Genomic DNA, 22,903 nt, shown 5'->3' with positions numbered 1-22,903 from the left:
CAATCTGCAGTTTAAAAACCCTGGACTACAGCATGGTAGTAAAGAGTATGGCCTTGCAATCAGATAGACCTAGCTCCACCTAGCTGTATAATCTTGGGTGAGTTACCAACCCTTTCAAAATTCATCTTTTAAATTGAGATGGAAACACCCAGGGTTGTTCTAAAAATTAAATGGGATAATAAACGTAAAGCACTGAACTACACTGTTTCTAACATAGAACAAGCACTCAATAAAAAGTTCTGGTGATGATCAGTAATAATGATGTCATTATTACTAAATTCAAAGATTCCAAAAGAAAGTAAAATAAGTAGAAGGGAGCTAAGAAAAAGAACAGGCTCACCTGCAAGCATCAATAAGCAGCAGGACTGATATCAAGTTAATCTCAGCCTATGCTCATTGAAATTCCACAAACAAAGGGATTTTTGTGTACTTTCTTCACAATACCCCAAACAACTATAACAGTGGCTGGCACATAGCGGACAGTCACATACTTGTTGGATGAATTAATTCATACATCTGGAAGCTCACCTCTGTGCACTGGAAGAGCTGTGAAAAGATCCCAGCCAAGCCTGCATAGCTCTCTTTGCCCCAAAACTCAAACACCTGATGTTGCTCTAAGCCAGTGGTTCTCAAAGTATAATTCCCAGACCAGCAGCAGCAGCATCTGGGAACTTGTCAGAAATGCAAATTATCAGGTCCCACTGAAGGCCTACAGAATCAGAAACTCGAGGGGTGGGCCCTGAGCCCAGGAATCTGTGTTCTAATAAACCTTCCAAATGCCCACTCAAGTTTGAAAACCACTATTCCAAACTGGGATGACTTAGAACCTTAAAGCAATCCCAGAAAGCTACATGTGCAACCAAACGGACTCCTGCAAAGTTCATTAGTCATAGGAACTAGTTACTCATCTAGTTCAACCAGGACTCTTTAGAGCCAGCTACAACCTCCAAGGAAATCCCCAAGAATGGCTTCTCCTCTTTTGCTTCTCCTCAGCTCACCAGAAGGAGCCTAAACTAGACAAACAAAACAAAACAAAACAAAAACCTTTGAAACAACTACTTTAACATTCAGCACAAGGCCTAACTCTTAGAAAGAATACAAAACCTATTCCTTAAGTGTTCTCTTACCTACATACATTCCCTGGGCTTACACTACCCCATACCAAGACTTCTGGACCACAGGCTTGGGGTGATTTCTGAAAAATCTACATTTGTTCTCAAAAGGTAAAGGAGGTCTCACAGCCAGTCTGCACATAGCAACCTTGGCACTGAAGTTGCATGATACTGTTCTGCCAATACTCATCTTGCATTTGGCCACTTGCCGAAATCAATGAGCACTAGTTAAGCATCCATTTTGTGCATAAACACATACTTCAGAAAGAAGGTAACCAAATAATAAAGCTTATAATGTGTTAGTAAATCAAAGAACACATTTATATCTCTAGATTGAGTCTGTTCCTTCAGAAAGTCATGGAAAAGCTCACTAATTTCTATAAAACCTTAATTTTCCAAAAGGTACCTTAGTCAGAGGCCCTGCAGTGCTATCAGACTCTAGCTAGAAACACTAAGATTTAGAGATAACACAATGATTTTTTTATCAAAAGGCTGGAAAATAGAACTATCTTCTTTCCACTCTGGAAAGGATTGCTAACATACCTTCCAAAGGCAAGCGAGTACCTTTTAAAAACCAAAAGATTCCATATTTCTGCCGATAAAATAATGATCCAGTTATACACCGAGGAACAGAAAGAAGACCTGGCTTTGATTCTCCAGCCAACCCTGGTACTTGACAGCATGACCTTCAAATAGGTCCCAGAGGGTCTCTGTCACAGTCTCCAGAAATGAACACATGGTCTTATAAAGGATATAATGCACTTGAAAGTGCTTTGAAAACTATTAGATATTATCTTCCCAACATGCAAATTTATTCCTGTGAACCGATTCCTTCCCTCCCATTCACAGTGACCAAAATGATTTATATTAGAAAGGGCTCATAAGTGGTTTGACAGCAGTTGTAACAAAAATGTAAACTAGAAAAGATACTGAATACCTTTGTACACATAAAGCAGCACGAAGCCAGAGACATGAAGGCTTTCAAATGACAAAGAAATGGATTAGAAAAATGACCCAGATACATTGGCCCTTCACGGTTTTGGCAAAAAGTTGAGCTAGAAAGACATGATATTTAAGAAGGAAAATGAATGACAAACAAGAAATAATGTGAGATATTTCAAAACCTCACAAAAGGATATGTTTAAAGAGAAGTTTGGGAACAAAGGGTTAGGGAGGGCTACGTTTTTGTCAGGTCTGACTTACCCTTTGCTATGGGTACACTGTCTTTTCATGTGGCCCCAAAGAAATAGTTGAGCCATTATTGTTGTTGATAATGACGAGGAGATGCTGATGGGATGATTGCACATCAACAGTTCTCAGACTCAGGTCTTGTGTAATTGGGTGTGTCGATCTATGTCACTCCACAAATGGTTATTAAACTCGTTACAACTTCCCTAAATCTTTTCACTAGACCTGAGCAATATTTGGATAGCTATTCTCTGCCAACTGAGAGTGGGCACTATTATAAAAAAAATTTTTTAACAGTTCCAAGGTCTATTCCTCCTCCCGAAAGACACACACACACACACACACACTTAAAGTAGGGATGTTTGTTTAATTCAAATTCCAAATTATCAAATTTGAAATTTAACACTTTACCAAAACCATGAATATTCTCTTACTTCAGTGAATGTTACAAATCTGTTAATTTCAACCTGTCATGAGGAAAAACTGTAATCAATTCCCAGCTTCCTATGAACAAATTATATGCATTTTGAATAAGCTATGTACCTCAGGAGCAACGCTGCTATCAGTGCTATCAAAGCTCTCCTCAGGATGATGGAGAAGGGGATCCCAGGTCTCAGGACATACAACTGCCAAAGACTTCCTAGTGAGAAAGGTGCATGGCCCTGATGTGGCTAGATGACAGTGGCCTTCATCAAGGAAGCTCTCAGCTGACCACAGGGCATGGCCAAATGTCCAGCTAGATTGCTAGAGGGGCCAAATGGTCCACTTGACGTTTTGATGATATTGAGTATCAAACCTTCAACCAGTTGGCCACCGGGTGGAAAGCTTTCCTACACTGTTCCCCTTGGAGGAACACTTGAAGAGATGGCTCCCTTGAATGAAAAGTACAACTTGTGAAATGCATTCTGTGGAAAGACAAGCATACTGTCATATATAATAGGTGTAAACAAGGCAGAGGCTCCTATAAATTATTAACCTTAGAATTAATAAGCTAAACTGAAGTGCAGTATGAGAGCTTGATCATTTTTCTTTCTTTCCCTATGAACATTTGGCACACTTAAAATTTTTAGCCATCATGCATTTTAGTTCCCTGAAATGTATCAGTTACATTTCCCACAGAAGCTAACTACGCATTTCCTCGTGGGTGTATGTGTAAAACTACCATAACAAAACATTCTCTATTTCCTCATTTTGGTTAAAAGGAAAAAAGAAAAGCTAAAGTGCACTTACATAAGTGACAGTGCAATATTGACATGCCTATCTGCATTCACAATTTATATTCTGCTTAAGTTAAGGAGAGAACTGCCAAGGACTATGAGATAAAATTACACTGAGGAGAAGCCCATGCTGCATGCTCTTCAGAGATTTTAGGGCAACTTTAATGAACAGGAAAGTCACTTCAGGCCACTCAGGAAGAACTAAGGCTTGAGACATTAAAAACAGCTAAGAAAAATACTAAGAAACAGACATCAAAGCACATGAAATGCATGTAAATGAACATGACATTACAGACCCACTGGCAGAACACATGGAAGCTGTGATGGGCTGAGCTGAGTCAGTCACACTCTCCTGCCTATTTCACTTTGGATCAACATCCTGTCCAGGTAACAGTAACAAGTGGTGACTGCAGGCACAGAATAGGTTTAGGAAAAGCTAACTGAGCATGTGGGGAAAGAATCCTCAACATCTGCTTCACTGCTGTCATGCTCTGACGCAGCTAATGAAACAGAAAGGAAGAGAATCCTTTCCTATCTTGGGGAACAGAATTTGGATTTAGGTACATTATGCAGGAAACAGTGTGGTATAATGAAGCCCTAGAAATCAGAACCTGAGTTCTAACCCCAGCTTTGCTGTATACTCACCATGTGATCTAGAGGAATTCCTTTGAGCTATTTGAGACTTACTATTCTCATGTGTAAAACTAAAATAATGTCACCAGCCATCCCTCCTTAGAAGACTTTATTTGTGGCTCAAGTGAGATCATGTTTACAAAAGTGACTATACACCAGAAAGCACTATTTAATGTAAAATTCCCAATACAAGGGGCGCCTGGGTGGCTCAGTTGGTTAAGCGACTGCCTTCGGCTCAGGTCATGATCCTGGAGTCCTGGGATCGAGTAACGCATTGGGCTCCCTGCTCAGTGGGGAGTCTGCTTCTCCCTCTGTCCCTCCCCCGTCTCATGTGCTCCCATTCTCTCTCTCAAATAAATAAATAAAATCTTTTTTAAAAATTTTAAAAAAAACTCCCAATACAAAATTCTGTGAAACAGGAAATCCTCACCATCTAGCCCAGAAATGACAAACTATTACATGATTCAAATTAGCTCATATACACCTATGTCATGAGACCAGCCCAAATGGGAGTGGGATGTATGTTGGACTGCTGTAACCAAGTTCAATGTTTTGTTTTGTTTTGTTTTGTTTTAACATCCCTACTGCTCTCCCAGTGTCTCGACAATGCTCAGGAATTATAAGCAAGAGCAATAATCTCCTCAACCTCCCCTAGCCTTCTCTGGCACAGAAATCCAACATAGGCCACTTCACATGCCTGATTAGATAAGCTTTCCCAATGCTGAAAACCAACTGCTTTTAACATTTCAAACCTGATTTCCATTAAGACTCAGGAGTGAAAGATGGAAACAAATAAGCCAGCCAAGTAGATCCTCCTTATTAAAAGAGTTCTTCGACTTTAATTTGAAATACTAAATAATTTTTTTCTATGAACCAACTATTTCTGAGGTGACAGGTGCAAGATGCTGCAAACTTGAGCAGACAAAAGGTTAGAAAGTCTTTTAATTCACACACAGTTAACTTACAAATTTGAAATTACTAGACAATAGTGCTTTAGTCTGCTCTTTAGGTGATCCATAATCTTGCTTTGGCAATGAAATAGAGTCTAAAGGGAATCCTTGAAAGAAACTGAAACAAGAAGGGTCAGAGACAACCATTTTCAGACCATATCTTCCAAAGGGGGGAATTATCATGAGGGTAATGAAGTTTTTAAACTTTGGGCACCCCCCCCACTTGAGTGTCTATTTTGTGCCTATAACCATGCAATTAAATATATTGTTTCTAATATCTGCAAATAATCCTGCAAGTTAGGTATTACTATCATTCCTGCTACATAAATAAGGGAACTGAGACATGGAGAAGTTAAGTGGCTTGCCCAATATTCTTCACTAAGAATGAGAGCCAGGTCTAGCTGGTTCCAAAACTCACCAGCTATGCTAAAGCAAAAATCAAAATGTAGTGGGAAAGGGTACATAAGTAAACTCAAGAGATAATTAAAAACAATCAACCTATACTGTCATTTATCTCTTTCATTTCCTTAATATCCCTGAGCATTCTCCCCTTCACCATTCAAGGGGCATTTAACACAACTAAACCTTAAGGAGAGTCCAGTATGTTTGAAAGGACCCACATGTGTGAGCATGCATGCGTAGAGCTCTGTTTTAAAACAGATGGGATTATCTAGGATTATATGTCGGTGTCAGACACATTCTCTTATCTATTAGTACAGATGACTACTGATTGTCAGTAACAAAGGAGATAATAATAAGGAAAAAGTTCGCAGAAAAGAGTGTGCTTTTTCTATAATGATATGTGTAGAAATGCTGCACTATCCAGGCCAAGATAGGTTAGTACTGAGTAGTTTCAGTAATTGGTTGTGTCCATTGTTCATATGCTGAGGAATTCCAATTGTTTTATGTGGTTCTTATATCCCTTTCAAAATTAAATAATAAGAATTCATGTGCATGTGCACAGTCAAGAAGACGCTATCGGGGGGGGGGGGAAGCTATCCGTAACTAAAAAGGCTGGCACAAATATGACTCAGGATGGCCATTTTCAATCTTTCAAAATGTTCTTTATTAAGAAAAAAAGCTACCCATTCATTCCTGATCTTAATCTACTAAAGAATTTCTTTTAGGATCAAGATATAAAAGGGAAAGAAATGCTAAACAACTTTCCTTGGATTATGACAAACATAAATCCATTCTTCCCACTTTCAAAAAGATTTAGAAAGGACTGCAAATCCTCAAAATGGAATTTTGAAGTTTAAATAATTCCCATATTATGCAAATGTTCATTCAGAGGTAAGGTGTTAAGAAGGGTAAAACTTAAGTCAGTTTGGTACACAAAATATTATTAAATCCGAAGTCACATTATCTATGACTACAGGATTCCACCGAATTGACAACAAAATTATTTATAGTGGGTAAATGTGTGAGCTCTGGAGTTGGGCAAGAGGGGTTCCAAATGCTGGCCTATACCCGTGATCAGCTGAGTGGCCTAGATGACCATTCCTTAACCTTTCAGTAAATAGGAATCAAAAAACCTACTATAAGGACCAGAGGAAAAAGGTGAAGTACTTTTACCAAGTACAGTCAAGCATCTGTCACATAATAAACCCTCGGTATAGGAAAGCTATTGTTACTGCATATAAGCTCCATAAGAACAGAGATTTTCGTCTGTTTTGTTCACTTTATTAATAAGGAGGCATGCCTCGGTCTGCTTTCATGCATATACTCCCAGTTCCTCCAAAGTGACATTCACTTTTATCTAATATTAATTACATTTAAATGTGCTATCCTTAGTGTACACCTCCTCTCTTTTACCATAAGTGGTTTCAGCTGTTTTTTTGGAAAGATTTAAATTACTGGAAAATATTTTAAGTGCCTTAAGAGTATTTGAGTTACCATATGCACCACTTACATTTTCTGTAAACAGTGTGCTTACACATAATTATAAATACCTCAGACTATAAAAGAAAACCTTTCATAGTATTCCCACAACTGAAAAACAAAGTCTTAGAAATAATTATAGAGGGAGCAGAAGGGAGTGGTAGGTAGAAGACAGTTTACTAAATCAGCAAAATAAAATGTGGAGTTTTGTCTTAAAACAAAACAAAACAAAAACCTGACAACCATTTGCTCAAGGCTGCCAAAACTTGAGAATAAGCAAACTGTCATGGGAAACAAATGTTAAAATACGAAACCCTTTTCTGAGAAAGTAACTCCACCAGTCCTGGCTAATCCATTACTGAATCACTAACAACACCAGCCCCGCTGGCTTGTCTTAACCACTACAGAGAAGTCCAAAGGGACAGGCAGGGGCTCACAGGCAAATATTTTCTCTGCTGTCACTGACATTTTCAATATGGCCCCACACCTTTTCCCTCCCCCACTCTTCCACTCCTTCTCTGTTCCCTTTTCGGATCTCAAATTAAAAAAAAAAAAAAAAAAGATGATTGACATACAGACAGATCATTTGAGCAATGGATGCAGAGGAAAGATCACTAGAAAACAAGAGCTTGGATTCGGGCCCCAACCTTGACCTAGCTCTGGGTCCTTTGGCCAGTCACTTATTTGGGCTTTAGTTTCCGCATCTGCAAAACAAGGGTGGACTAGATGGATAATCCCCCACCTGAGATCCCAAAATCTCCAGGAGCCCCTAAAGGTATAATAACAGACCATAGGACATTTTTATTATTTCAAAATGCCTAACAGAGATAGTCCATTAAGTGCTATAAGGCTAATCAAAACATTAAATATTTTGGGTTTAGACTCCACATGGTGACATAGAATGGCACGTGATGATGTTTGCCATATCATATGAAATTGGGGAACAACTGAGTTGGACCTGATATTATCCTTAAAGATACATCTCAGCAAAATCACCATTTCTGTAGTAAGCATAACAATCAACCACAAATGTTTGATTAATAAATAATGGGGAAATGAGTTAACACCTATCCGTGAAATTTGGGTAATAGACAAAATTTCTCCAAGTTGCAAGTACACCCCATTAAGGGAACAGACTCAAATACAATACCCCTAAATATTTATAGGGTCACTGAAAACCAGTGTACAATCTACATGCTGCAAAGGTGAAGCTCCTATTTCTCACCAAGGGTCCAAATCACTCATCCACTTTTGATTAAAGTGAAAGCAACAAGAAGTCCATACTGCAACATAAAATAACACCACCAACAATAACTACTAGTTACTGCACTCTTACTATGTGCTAGGCATTGTACTATGAGTTATTATTACATTATACACTTATTAATTTATTTAATCCTCATAACAACCCTAATAATTATATGCTGCTATGATCTTCATTTTATTAATAATGAATTTGAGGCTTAGAGTGCTGAAGAAACTTGCCCAAGACACGGGGCTAGTATGTTCAGAGCCAGACTTAAACGTATCCCCACCTCCTCTCCCTATACGGTGACAATTCCCTCTCAAGGAAGTTTCCAGAAACACAGCCAGGAATGTCCCCAGGCAGAGCCCTCAGGAGTCAGGCCATTGCTCCAGAGAGCAGCCCTCTGAAGATCTCATAGCTGTGGCCCATTTTGGCTTAAAGACTCATCCTTAGGGGCGCCCGGGTGGCTCAGTCGTTAGGCGTCTGCCTTCGGCTCAGGTCATGATCCCAGGGTCCTGGGATTGAGCCCCACATCGGGCTCCCTGCTCGGCGGGAGCCTGCTTCTCCCTCTCCCGCTCCCCCTGCTTGTGTTCCCTCTCTCGCTGTGTCTCTCCCTGTCAAATAAATAAAATCTAAAAAAAAAAAAAAAAAAAAAGACTCATCCTTAATGAGAACTCTCCTCCTCTCAGCCCAAATTCAATCTGCTTGTCCTGGTGATAGAAATCAACTAAAGGAAGTCATGGGCCATCGGTCAATGGATGTCCATCCATTTCTTTTTTATTCAGAAAATACAAAGGATTCCTAATAGCTGATCTCTATATTCAAAGAACTTCCAGTCTAATGAACTAATTCATATCATAAAAACATGTATCTTTAGTATACTGGAATGAGTAAGGACTGCGGAGACAGACAGACATAGCTTTAAATCCCAACTCTGCCACTTAACTAACTGTATTATCCTAGGCATTTTATAAGCCTGATTCCCCACGTAATCTACTCCCACCTCGTAGGGTTGTTGTGAGGTATAACTGTATGAAGGTACATAAAGCGCCATGGTTGACTGCAGAGGCTCTGGAGCCAGATAATCCTGGCTCCATTCTTCATTAACCACATTATTCACCCCAACACCCAAAGCTATGAATCTAAGTTCCAATTTCCTTATCTATGAAACGGTTATATACTGTATACCCTAAAGGACAGCTATGTGAATTAAATGAGGAAATATATGTAAAGCCCTAGCAAAATGATGGACACATAGTAAGAATTCAACAAAATGTTAAAAAAAAAAAAAAAAAGCTGAGGTTTAAAGAGTCAAACCATAAGTTTTAGTCCCAGCTCTGTCACTTATTATCTAGAGCTAAACAATGGTATACAAACCAGTAACTCCTCTGAGGTTCAGTTTCCACCACGGTTTTGTGAAGAATAAAGGAGGCAATTATATAAGAGGGTTCTGTAAACGCTACCTTGCTATGTAAATGTTGGGACTGTTTTACTTTATGAAAATAAGTTGTATGTTAGTTATATTGACTGAACCTTCCAAATACTATCTTCATCTCTAAAATGGAAAAACAGGCAGAGAAATTTTAAGCCATAGAGGGATGGCTGATGGTTCCAAAAGAAGGATGGAGAAAGAGGTGCCTGGGTGGCTCAGTTGGTTAAGCGTCTGCCTTCGGCTCAGGTCATGATCCCAGGGTCCTGGGATCGAGCCCTACGTCGGGCTTCCCGCTCAGCGGGGGGCCTGCTTCTCCCCCTCCCTCTGCTTCTCCCTCTGCTCATATTCTCTCTCTCTCTCTCTAAAAAAAAAAGAAGAAGAAGAAGAAGAAGGATGGAGAAAAGGACTGGGCCAAAATAAATTCAGACCATGACAGAGCAGAAAACAAATAAGCCTTCAAGAAGAAAGATGAGAATAAGCACCCATCAACCTGTTTTTAATCAGCAGCTTCACCTGCTGATTAAGCCTCTCAATGCACAGTCTAGGCATAAGAATTCTCTAATTTCCTCCCAGAAAGAGTATTAGACTTCAGGGTAAGAAAGAGCTTCACTATCAAATCTCTCTTCCCACCCACAAATTAACTTCGTGGATGGGGCACAGAAACAAAGACCAGTGACTGGACACAAACCGAATCTCTTAACTGGCATTCTCTTAACCACACCTAAAAAACAAAACAAAAAGAGTCCCAATCCTCTTCAGAAAGGTTTCCTTCTTTGGTTGGTCAGAAATGTCCTTGTTCCCCAGGTCTCTTCATGCTAAATACGGCAATAGCTGGCAAACAACCAGCCCAGTAAATTCCAATGATACTTAAGAAAGCATTCATATTGCCTGAAATTACTCTGAATCAAACACTTAAGACCTGCAGGCTTCCACATACAACAGTTCAGCTGGAGCTCTTAATGTCAAAAGCAGCAGGGTACCTTAAGAACATACAAGCTTGAAAAACAAGCAGTCTACTCTTCTTTATTGCAACATTCTTCAGCAACAACATTGATCCCCTACCCACTGTGCACACAGCACTGCACTAGGCAGAGGGAGAAATGGAAGAAACAGGTGGTGTCCATGGGGTGCCAAAACAACAGGTTGATTCAGCCCATTCTGTCCCACAACTAATCAATTTGGTGAGGAGAGAGTGGAGGGAATCTTAGCCATCCTGTTGTCTGCCCAAACTGACTGGCTAGACCACAGTACAATTATCAATTAGGTCAAAATGTCAGATTTAGTAGTGCACTAGTCCTGCCTTTTAGGGATGTTACATACTTCAAAAATCTCGGCCCTACAGGAAGATAGCGCATAAGCAGATTACCCTCAACCCACCAAAAATCACATATTTAGCTCCAGAATATACTGTTTTCCTCCAGTATCTTTTCATAAAATGTTAAATGTGCATTTCCTGAGCACATACAACTGACAGCTTGTTGTTTTATGATACAGATTAGAATGTTAAACTAGCTAAAGAAAATACCAGTAACAGATACAAAGAAAACTGACCAAGCTCACTACAAGTCAAAGGATTAAAAAATTGACCTACTGAATAAACAGTTTTTGATATCAATATTGGTAGCAATGGGTATTAAGGAGGGCACTTGTTATGATGAGCACTGGGTGTTATATATGTAAGCAATGAATCACTAAATTCTACTCCTGAAACCAATATTACACTACATGCTAACTAACTAGAATTTAAATAAATATTTGGAAGAAAAATATATATATATTAGTAGCAATCTGAAATGCTGCAGCACATTTAAGACAAAGGACTAATATTCTTAATATAAATCAGTAACAAAAAATGAATACCTTGAGGGGTAAAAGACACAGTTTACCAAAACAAGTAAATAAGCGGCCACTGACCATATGAAAAACCATTTAATATCACTGTGTAGTCAGGGCGGCGAATTAAGGTGAGGTAGCATTTACCACTTGTCAAATTGGTTAAGTTTTAAAAACAAAAACCAGTGCTGAACACAGTTGGCAACACTGACAATTTCATATTCTGCTGATGGAACTATAGTTGGTCAAACTATATGGAAGGGAATTTGGCAGTGTGTATCAAAGTCACAAAAAGGTCCATACTCTTTGGTACAATAACTTGACTTCTGAGAGCTCAGGGTGAACAAAAAAATATTTCTACCAAGATTTATATATAAGAATTTCATTATAGCATTATTTATAATTATGAAAAAATTACAAACTAAGAACTGATTTCAGTTTGTTAGATATATAACTGATCCTTAAGATAGAACAGTATGCAGCCTTTAATATTGTTAAAGAACATTTATATATATAGGAAAATGTTCACAGTATTTTAAGTAGTGCAGAAGCAGATGATAAAACTATACATATGCTAAAATCCCAACTGCAGTAATAGACACAGAAAAAAACTGTCTACAATGTATCAAAATATTAACTGTGGGTTTTGGTTGGAGGTGATGGAATTATTGGAGATTTTAATTTTCTTTTATGTTTTCCTGTTTGTTTTTAAATTCTGTTTCCCAGGGCATCTGGGTAGCTCAGTCATTCAGCGTATCAAGCTCCCTGCGCAGCAGCGAGTCTGCTTCTTCCTCTACCACTCCCCCTGCTTGTGTTTCCTCTCTTGCTGTCTCTCTCTCTCTCTGTTAAATAAATAAATAAATAAACTTAAATAAATAAATAAATAAATTCTGTTCCCCATTTTTTTTAAATCACTCTCTTTGACATAGCAATTTTTCTAGCTTAATGAGGAAAAATCCTAATGAGGAATTTTTTTTCTGTATGAAGATGAATATCATTTATATAGAAAAGAAATGGAACCAACTAAATATGCAATCAAACCAAGGAATGGTCAAAACATAGTAACCCTGGGTGCCTGGGTGGCTCAGTCGGTTAAGCGACTGCCTTCGGCTCAGGTCATGATCCTGGAGTCCCGGGATCGAGTCCCGCATCGGGCTCCCTGCTCGGCGGGGAGCCTGCTTCTCCCTCTGACCCTCTCCCATCTCGTGCTCTCTCTCTCTCTCATTCTCTCTCTCAAATAAATAAATAAAATCTTTAAAAAAAAAAAAAACATAGTAACCCTATTAATAAGAATATTGTTGGGGCACCTGGGTGGCATAGTCAGTTAAGCATCCAACTCTTGGTTTCAGCTCACGTCATCATCTCAGGATTGTGAGATCAAGCCCCACATCAGGCTCCACACTCAGTGCAGAGTCTGCTTAAGACTCTCCCTCTCCCTCTCCCTCTGCCCCTCTGCCCCTCTCTAAAATAAATCTTAACAAAAGTCTTAAAAAATAAGAATATTTTAAAAACAATATTATTTAACCAATAAAATTCAATTTATGAAAAGTGCTTAAAAATATGAGAAATATTTATAACCACCAAAGAAACACAGCACAGTAAAGTGTGTATATATTATGAATCAACAACATTTTAAAACTAAAGGTAGAAAAAAAAAGACCAAAAGGTGTATACCAAAATAGTGAGTGGTTTGATTGTGACTATTTTTCTCACACTTTTCTAGATTTTTCAATGTTCTTAACTACTTTTAAAATATAATTACTTTTTAAGTAAACTCCCCCTCCAAAAATATCTTGTAAAGGTGCCAGAGAAAATCAAAAAACTATAAATATAAGTAATTATGTATAAACATGAGGAATAATTATTACTATGTAAACCTACCTTAAAATAATACAATGTTTGTTTTTAGTTACAACCATTTTCCTTATATCTCTTAGGAAGTATATGTCACAGGAGTCATGAAATATTGTCACTTACTTTAAATAGTAACACAGGACCAAGGACTTGAATGATTCATAAGATACGTCTTTCCACTAATAATCCTCATAAAGATTAGAAAGTGCTTTAAATGTTGTAATAAAGTAAATGTCCTTAACATTTCCAATTAAAAAAGATCTAGCAAATAAATAAAGGCATGTTCACAGTAAAGAAAAACATAATAAAAATCATAATCAAAATATACACATCATCAAACTTCAATGAGTCTCAACACTTTCTGGACAGACAAAAAAGCATGTGAAAGCAGAGAATTAAACAACAGTTTCTTGCAGCTTACTACAATTACCATTTAGAGAAGTTAACACATTAACACTGTCTGGTTTCATATTCAGAAACTCAACAGAAGATATTAGTGAGTAAACACTATTCAATTATTCTTATTTGAATGTTAGATAATTGTGCCAGCATAACAACCTGTCCCTCTTAGGGTCTAGTTAAAATACACTATTTAATCTTCAAGGCTTAAAAACTTTCCAGAATCTCCTCACAAGACAAATGAGAGGAAAAAGAGATGAAAAAGAAACAACAACAATTTTAAAATGCACCTGCCTCTGAACAAGGTAGTCTACTTTAGAATGTAACCACAGCTTCTTGTACAGCACTTTATTCAGCAAGCAAAATTGTATTTTAAAGTGATGCTATTTGTTAAAAGACAACATATTATTAAGGAGACGATATCCGACTCCAATCAAAATATTATCATCATGTTTTCCTTCATAAAATACACACATGCTTTCTTCATATGATTAAACATATATAAGGGTGGGGGAGCTACTCTTAACCCAGAAACAGGTTCTGCAACACCCACAGATCCAACCTGTCTTTGTGAAGCGATGAGTCCATCTTGGCATGATGTTTGGCTGATGTATTCAAAGAACCAGAGTCACTGCCCAGGTGCCAATATTCTGAAAGGAACTGACTTGAAGACTAGAAACTGCCTCAGGCAGGCCTCTGGGGAAGGTGCTTCAGTCCAAGGGGAAGAAAGACCAAGGCCCCTCACTGAATGGCCAAAGTCCAAGGGCACCAGAGCTGGACCAAGATAACTGGCCCTCAGTTCAAGAGTGGCAAAGGACAGTAAAATGACCCCCAAGACTTTGTTCAATAATATCTAGTAAAACACAAACTGTGAGGAGCTGGTAGAACAGGGTTTTGCCAAGACAAGCTCAGTGGGTGAGGGAGATGTGAGCATGATTAATCAGTACCACCAGGCAGCAACTCTGGGTGTGTCCATACTGTACCTCAGTCATTGCCTGTCCATGACAAGAAGTTCCTTCAGCTACTGTCACCGAGAACTAGATCTTCCAAAGAAGATGTCTCCGCCTTAACTTGTCCTAGATCAGGCCCCGCATCCAGGACTAAGAACACAGCCCTCTCTCTTGCCACAAACCCACTGATAGACATAATAGATACCACAAGATATGCCAAATTTACATTTAGACCCCCACCAGACAAAGTGGTCTTTATCTTTTCCCCAAGTTAAGTTCTGATACTTCTAAATTACAAAAGAGAGAGGGGAGAATAGCAGACAAGCCTAGCAGGGGTACTCTGGGAGTCCCTATTCTGTAGTAGACCTGCAGCTTACTCCCCTCGACCCTACAGCTCTTAGTCACCCTGACTGCAGGAAACAGCTTTCTGAGACTGTAGATAAGTGACTTAATGGCTTGTATTTCATATTCCTAATTGTGTGCTCATCTGCCTTATCTCCACGATGATGTCAGCTCCTTGGGGGCAGGGCCCTATCTTCTGCTTGGTCAATGATTCCCACACATCTACAAAAGCAGAATACCCTATACTCCCTACCACATGATGCAACACACAAATTAAGGATAACAACACACCACAATCCTCCCTAACACACCACTGGGACAGCAGAGCTACAAAGATAATAAATCTTAGAGCCAATAGCTAGGGCTCCCACCAGTTATATGTAGAAGCTTACATATTTATTCATATAAATAAATTAATACAATAATTACCTCACTTTTCTCCCTCCAAGCTCTGGCTTTTATCATCCCTTCTTCTTGGCTTTACTCTTCTTTTTAAGGTCACAATGTATTTTCTGCCACACAACTGGTATTTGCCTCAAAAAGGAGAGGAAGACAGAAAGCACAGATCTGCAACAAACCTTGTACCACTACAAATGAACACTGCAGTTGTCCCATCCAGAGGCCATGAGCCTATCCTTTCAGATCTGAAGCCACTTTCTAGTTCCTATCGAGGACAGCAACATTAAGTGTCTTTGTTAGAGGAGCACTCCTGGGCCCCTTCTTGCAGAATGCTCTGTTCTGCTCAAGAGACCCTTGATTCCTTCTTTATTCTCCCTTCCTTATTCCGTTTGCTGCAGCAGCCCAGACAGCCCTAAGGCAGGACTGCCTGAAATGAGTGATCTTGATATCTTTTTGCACTAACACATCTGAGGGAAATCCCTGACACCAGATATGTGTTCACGGGTGAACAAAGCAGACATCCTCAAAGGCAGTGTCATCGCAAGGACTAGGACGGAATTCCTCAGTGGACACCAAAAAAACCATGGAACACCTATGTATTCTGGCATCTCAGGTAACATTCTGATGAAGGGATAAGGAGGCTTCCACCATATACAACATATACAACATTTACAACACATACACAGCAGCCCTAAGACTCTGAATAGTTGGCAGACTATTTTTTTAAGACAAAACAAATGACTAGCCTTATGGGGATACCAGAGCAACTTCACCAGCAAGCTAGGCATTTAGCAAGAAGCAAGCACTTTCAAGGGTAAAAAATGACCACAAGACCCAGGCAAAGCAACTATCTCTAGTACTATCAAAGAACAAACAAACAAACAAAAACTAAACCAAAAAATCCTTTGCTTCCCCAGATTCACTCTGCAGTGATTCCAAACTTCCCTAATATATAAATTAACTGGCTATTTCTTAAATATACAAATTCCCAAATACTATTTCAGACCCACTGAATCAGAATCTCCAGGAAAACACCCCAGACAGAATCATCTTTGTGCTCCTCACTAACTCCTTTTATGGAGGGGTAGGTATCAATTCAGTAAAGAGCACCCCTTTGGGTCCTTGTTACTCATGCAGGGCTCAGGACTCTATAAGGCAAATTCTTGAGAAAATGCCAAGGGGCACAAGTCATACGGAGACAGATTACAACTAAATATAAGAAAATCTTTCTAAAATCAGAGTTGTCCAGAGATGAACTAAGCTGGCTCCAAAGGCAGGAAGCTACTACCACAAGAGTTGGTGAAGCACAAAGAAGGTAGGCTACCTCTTGACCAGGATGCTGTAAGAGGAGCAGACCCAGCATGGAAAGGATAGAAGGACTAGATGAATTTTAAAGTTTCTGCCAACACATAAGTCAACAAAGAGGAAAATTTCAGCTACCCATTAAATAATAAAAATAGTATAAAAGTCTGTAGGTGGGGTCAGCTTTCAACTGATCTTTTCTCTTCAAAGGAGAAAGGAGCATAAAGACACACCCCTGACTCACCATCAGCCTCTCCTCCAGAATGTCTCAAAGGTGGGGAGGACAGAGCAGGAGTCACAGGTGCTGTGACAGAGCCGACCTGCTGCTTGGATGACTCTGCATGTTGGGCATAAGCCAAACAAGTTTCATGGACCAGAGAAGGGGTGTGTGTGACACGGTGCCTACCCTCAAGGAGAAAATCTTGTTGTAGAGATAGCTCAGGCACTATATGGTTCTCTCAAAGTTTTATTTATCACATCTCATCTTTAGAGTTGTTTGTGATAGTGGTTTTTAGGGAACTCTCCTGGTAGGAAAAAAACTTTACTAAATGTATATATCCTCTTAGTCTAACACTAGTTTGCAATATCCAGCTCATAATGAAAAAAACTCAAAAAACTCATCAAAACAAACATAAACTTAGTTAATTCTAATTTGGAAAAAAAACATTCCAATAATCCCCCAAATGACCAAATTACAATAGAGTGTGGCAACTCTGAACAAAATAACAGAAATTGCTGGTCTAGTAATATAGTAATACAGGAAACAGTAGAAACAGCTCAAGTGAGAGGCAGGGGGTGGCCAGGGCCTTTGAGGTTAAATTCCAAAGTCAAAGTGACCTTTATGATTTGCAGAAGTGATCAGAAAAAAAATAAAAAAGAGAGAGAACCACACACACACTGAAATTCAAAATGGCAAGTTTAAATAAAACATCTGGGGAAGGGAAAAATTTGGTTTTTCCCCAAATGTAAGGTAAGCAATGACTCTTGCAAATACTATCAAAAAACAAAAAACAAAAACGGTCTTGGATTACCACAGTAGTCTAGAATAAGAAAATAATAAAAGTAATTGTTCAGGGCGCCTGGGTGGCTCAGTTGGTTGGGCAACTGCCTTCGGCTCAGGTCATGATCCTGGAGTCCCGGGATCGAGTCCCGCATCGGGCTCCCTGCTCGGCGGGGAGTCTGCTTCTCCCTCTGACCCTCCTCCCTCTCATGCTCTCTGTCTCTCATTCTCTCTGTCTCAAATAAATAAATAAAATCTTAAAAAAAAAAAAAAGTAATTGTTCAATTGAACAAATATTTATTGAGTGTCTATTAGATGCCAAGGCACTGTGCCAGGTACAGGGTAAGGGTATTAGGAAAAAAAAAAAAAAAACGCATAAATGAAAAAACAATTCTCTTCCTCAAGAAGTATACATGAATAATAAGCACTTGAGGATGTTCTAAGTGTTTTCGGGTACATGAGCTCATTTGTACAAAAGATAGAAGTGGTGTGGAGAGTGGAGGAGGCACTGGACTGAGGACCAAACGAGAGAAATTCTAGTCTTGATTCTAATTGGCTCAGTGACTATGGACAACATACCTGAGCAAATGGAGGACCAAAATCCCTCCCACAAGATTACAATACTAATTAAATACAGACCTGGAGGAGAATGCTGGTCTTCTGGCTCCTAGTCCAGTGATCTTTCCAAAATATTATACATATGGTAGACCAATAAAAAGAGCAGAATAGAAGAAAATAAAACCTTTTGGTTTCAAGTCATTTGCAAAGAAGGGGAAGAAGAGAGGAGAAGGAGAATCAAGAAAAAGTAGGAGGAAAATGAAAGGTTCAAGTTGTGGCATCCAGATAAAGATGTGAAGAAAGAAAGCACTTAAATAATAAGTAGAAACACAATATAAGGATAATGTAAAATCTCTTATTATATTTTCATTCAAATAATGGCTTAGGATTTTTTACTCTAAAGCTACTAAGGACGAATAAAGGGAGTCCAAAATTATATATATGAATGAAGCTTAAGGAAAAAAAGACAACAGAGAAGAAAAGGATCAGGGAGAGGAATTATAATATATCATTCGAATATATGAAGCCCTTCTAAAGAGAAAATGGGAACCTATTGTGTCCAGATGAACAAGAAGAAATGGCATTATACTCAACAGCTTTTATGTTAGCAATTTTAAAAATCTGATAATCAGAGGGCTAAACACTGGAATAGCTGACTAAGGTTAGATTAATTCTGGAAATTATTAAAATTAAGAAGGAAAGATGTTCTTCAGATGTTCTTCAGATGCTAAACTACTGCATTTACACACTATACACACTTCAAGGCAGAATAATGAACTATCAGTGGGTTCCAACAGGTTACTATAAACCTTGAAAAATACAGATTCTCAGACCTACTGTATCAGAATCCCTGGGTGTTGAGTCCGATTTTTGATTATCAGCTGATTTTGATGTAGCCAGGACATGAAGCTTCATTCTATTACAGGGGACGGGGTAAGGAGAGGAAGCACTAGGAATGGCATCAGAGTGGGAACTAGATCAATGCAAATTTTGTGGGCAAAATAGAATTTCTGCGGGTGTGATATTTTTAAAATGTATTGTAAGGCTGCTCTGAAGCATCCAAGCATATCCCACTGAATTTAAACATTTTCTAAAGGTCCTGAAGTCAGCAAATACAATTCAGGTAAACCAAAAGTTACTCCTCTATACCACAGGAAGCCTGTGGAAGAGACAGTAGAGTGGGAATAGGGCAGAAGGATGCGAAGGAGATGTGGGTAAATATTTTTAAAAATCAAAACATCAGGAAAAAGGGGCACCTGGGTGGCTCCGTCGTTAAGCGTCTGCCTTCGGCTCAGGTCATGATCCCAGGGTCCTGGGATCGAGCCCCACATCGGGCTCCCTGCTCGGCAGGAAGCTTGCTTCTCCCTCTCCCACTCCCCCTGCTTGTGTTCCCTCTCTCGCTGTGTCTCTCTCTGTCAAATAAATAAATAAAATCTTTAAAAAAAAAATCAGGAAAAAGAAGAGAGAGACAAGAGATAATCACTCTCCGTCCTCCTCCCTCCATCCCTCCACCCCTGCAAAAGAATAATTATATAGAAAGAACAAGAATAAAGAAAGAGAAAAGGAAAATAGTTTTAGGATAAACTTCATCTTCATCTGAAAGAAAAAAAGAATTGTCTTTGTGATTTTTTTTTTAAAGCAAGAGAAGAATTCAGCTGAGAAATTATCTAGCAGGCTTCAAAACCAGGGAATCACTTCCCATTACAAAGCAAGAGAAAACAAGGAACAAGAGGTGGTCTTGGATAGCTGTTTAAACAATCAGACAGATGGACTGACTGCTTCTTGCCTTAGGAACTCAGTGACCTTTAAATTAACAACTGGCCACAATCCCAAATACAGGAACACTCAAAAATTTGCAAGTGTGTGTACCTTGACAAAAACACAGGAACAGATTAAGAAGATTCAAGAAGCCTTCACTGCTAGACTCTGAAAAGATTTAAGATTTATACCCAAAAATAGGTTTTTAAATCTCTTTTATTGCAGTAGTTTAGCATCTGAAGAACACCTGTCTAAAAATCAAAATAACCATATCTAGTCCTTTGAAGTAACTGACTAACACTCAACTTGTCCACCTAAAAGCTAGCTGGTAATAGCAATACCTCATCAGTACATTAGTATAAAAGAGGATATCATTCTATGTACTGAGGTCCTAGAATGAGAGAAGCCCTATGTGTCAAAGTATCCAACTTCTGACATTGAAATTGTCAGTGTTACTAACAATGTTACTAAATAGCTTACTATTTAACACTTAATTTTGCAAATCACTTTGCAATCCTATTTATTATTCCCTCCAACTCTCTAAAGGAGATTATTTCTTTAGTTTTTTTCATAGGTGAGGAGAATACCTATCATGAAGATTAAGTTATTTACTACAGCAAGTTAATGGTAGAAACCAAGGATTGTAATCCTCAGACTAGCCCGTTGTTTATAATCCTTATCATAAACCTACACTTACAGTCAAGCTTTCACTCAAAAGAAAAAGGAAAGGCAAAAATGCCATGGTGTTTCGTTAAATGCTTCTGAAACAATGATCTCTGGTTCATCATCACAGTCTCCTGGCCCACTTCTGAAATTCTTAGGGTCATAGAGGTGTATGGAATCTGAGCTTTCCAAGAAGGATCTGGTTGATGCTGAACAACTCAGCACTGTGATAAAAAGATTAAAAAAAAAAAAAAAAAAAAAAACTTGTTCTCTTGGCATGCCAACTATCTGTTAACAATGAACAAAGAGCAGATTTTTCTGAAGCTCATCATCTTCTTAACCTTTTCTTTGCAAAAAGACATAGCTCATGTACTAGTTTTTTTGGTAAAGGTAAAATCTTCCCTCAGATTAGGCTAGGAAAAGAAATCCCTATCAGTTTAACAAACATGCACAAGCAGAGTTCATAAAAAATAAAACACAGCCCTGCCCTGAAACGACTTTCTGAATACCTTTTGACTGCCATGGGTTTTAATATACGTTCTCTTAATTAATCCTATTAGCTGGGTAATTTCATTCCCATTTGATTGGTGAGTACAGCGGAGCTGGATTTGAACCCAGGATTACAGAGGGTTCCAAAACCCAAGCTCTTTTCTACTAAACAGTCTGAAGAAATTCGGAATCTAAGACTGTGGGTGGGATGGATAAGACGTGATTCGATTTCCCCTTCCTTGGTCCAACCGTGTTCGGAAAGACTGTGGCTAATATCCAACCATAAAGAGGCTTTCCAAGAAGCACTTTGAATTAACGTATCCACTTTTCCTCACCCGCCCCTGCCCCACCCCCAACCTTGCCAAAAGCGCAGCAAATGCCGCTGCCAGGTTGGAGGAGTTGGTGATCGTCACACCACATTCCTGGGGCTGGACACAGACTCCGAAACAGCGCCCGAGCTCAGCGCCTCGGAAAGAATAACAGCAGTTGAGATTTTTAAATCATGTGGCTCGGCACGCAGCCACACCAGTTTCCCTACTACTCCCGCCTGCACCTTTCAAAGACTCGAGCAAAACACACCGGATTCATCGGGGCCAGGGATTCGGAGCGTCAGGGCTCAGGCGCGCCACGAACCCTGTCCCCATCCACACCAAACCCACCCACCGGACGGTGCGCCTCCCTCGGGCAAAGCGAGTCTGGCAGTGGCGGTATGAGCCGTTGAGCGGCTCGGAGGCCCTGCCCCCGCTGCCTCCACGCCAGAATCTGGCATTCCTTCGCTCGGCCCGTCCGCGGTCCCCGGCCGGCCAGGGTTCGTCTCGGGCAGCCGGCGCTCGGCTCTCGCTCGACCCAGGAAACGCGGAACCAAGGGGCAAAACAGCCCCACTCCCGAACTCAAGCGCCCGGGAAAGCGAGTTTCTGAGGCTCGCGGCCCGGCCCCCCTTCAGCCGAGGAGGCGTGCGGGGGGCCACCCGCCGAGGGGCGTAGGAGGCGGCGGGGAGTGCGGGGGCGGGGTGGGAGGCCCTGACGGTGCCCAGACTTTGGGGAACCGAGGGGCCTCACTCGGAGCCCGGCCTTCTCGCAGAGAGGAGGACGGGGGGGGCGGGGGGGGATGATCGCCCCAGGTGGCCGGCCGGGCCGGGGCGGCAGTGCGCGGGCCCCGGCGCAGGGGACAGCACCCCTCGACCGGATACTCACCACGCGCGGGGGCCGTGCAGCACAGCCAGAGCGCCAGCAGCGTCCACAGCGGAGCGGGGCGCAGGGCGGGCATCTTCTCGGTCTCCTCCTCCGCCGCCGCCGCCTGCGCAGATCCACATGAGGAGGGGGTCCCCACAGAGGGTCCCCCACTCTCTCCTCTCCTCCTGCTTCTGCGGCTCACGGCCTCGCGCTGTGCCCCGAAGCTCAGGCGTAAATGCCCCCACTCGCCGCACCCCAAGTCTGCCGCTCCCGGGCCGCCGCCTCAGCCGCCGCCCGAAGTTTGGCTGAAACTTTCTCGGCTGTGCAGCGAAGCAGCCTCGTGTGTCCTTCCGCCTCGGCCGCCTCCTCCCACCGCAAACCCCGCCCCCCTGTCGCCGCGGCCCGGCCCCGCCGCCTTCGGCACCCAGGGGTTTCCCGCAGGAAGAAGCGCCGGCCCGAGCTGCGCGCGGAGGGATCTACTACGAGTGCCCCGACTGCCCCTCCAGCCTTCTCCAACCCGCGTC

General features: G+C 40.6%; 1 protein-coding gene across 1 annotated transcript in view; it reads right to left on the bottom strand.

Moving 5' to 3' along the window:
- Window positions 1-22,687, bottom strand: part of NOTCH2 (notch receptor 2) — a 171,631-nt gene extending 148,944 nt beyond the window's left edge. Inside the window, exon 1 of the mRNA XM_034990168.1 lies at window positions 22,401-22,687. Coding sequence (XP_034846059.1) covers window positions 22,401-22,473 — 73 coding nt within the window. The 5' untranslated portion in view covers window positions 22,474-22,687. The remainder of the gene's footprint in view (window positions 1-22,400) is intronic.
- Window positions 22,688-22,903: the final 216 nt, after the last annotated feature.

The sequence above is a fragment of the Mirounga leonina genome, unplaced genomic scaffold (assembly GCF_011800145.1).
Source record: "Mirounga leonina isolate KUSES-001 unplaced genomic scaffold, KU_Mleo_1.0 Mir_507, whole genome shotgun sequence".
NCBI lineage: Eukaryota > Metazoa > Chordata > Mammalia > Carnivora > Phocidae > Mirounga > Mirounga leonina.
The sequence above is the reverse complement of the archived record's forward strand: the minus strand, read 5'-3'. Positions and strand labels throughout refer to the sequence as shown.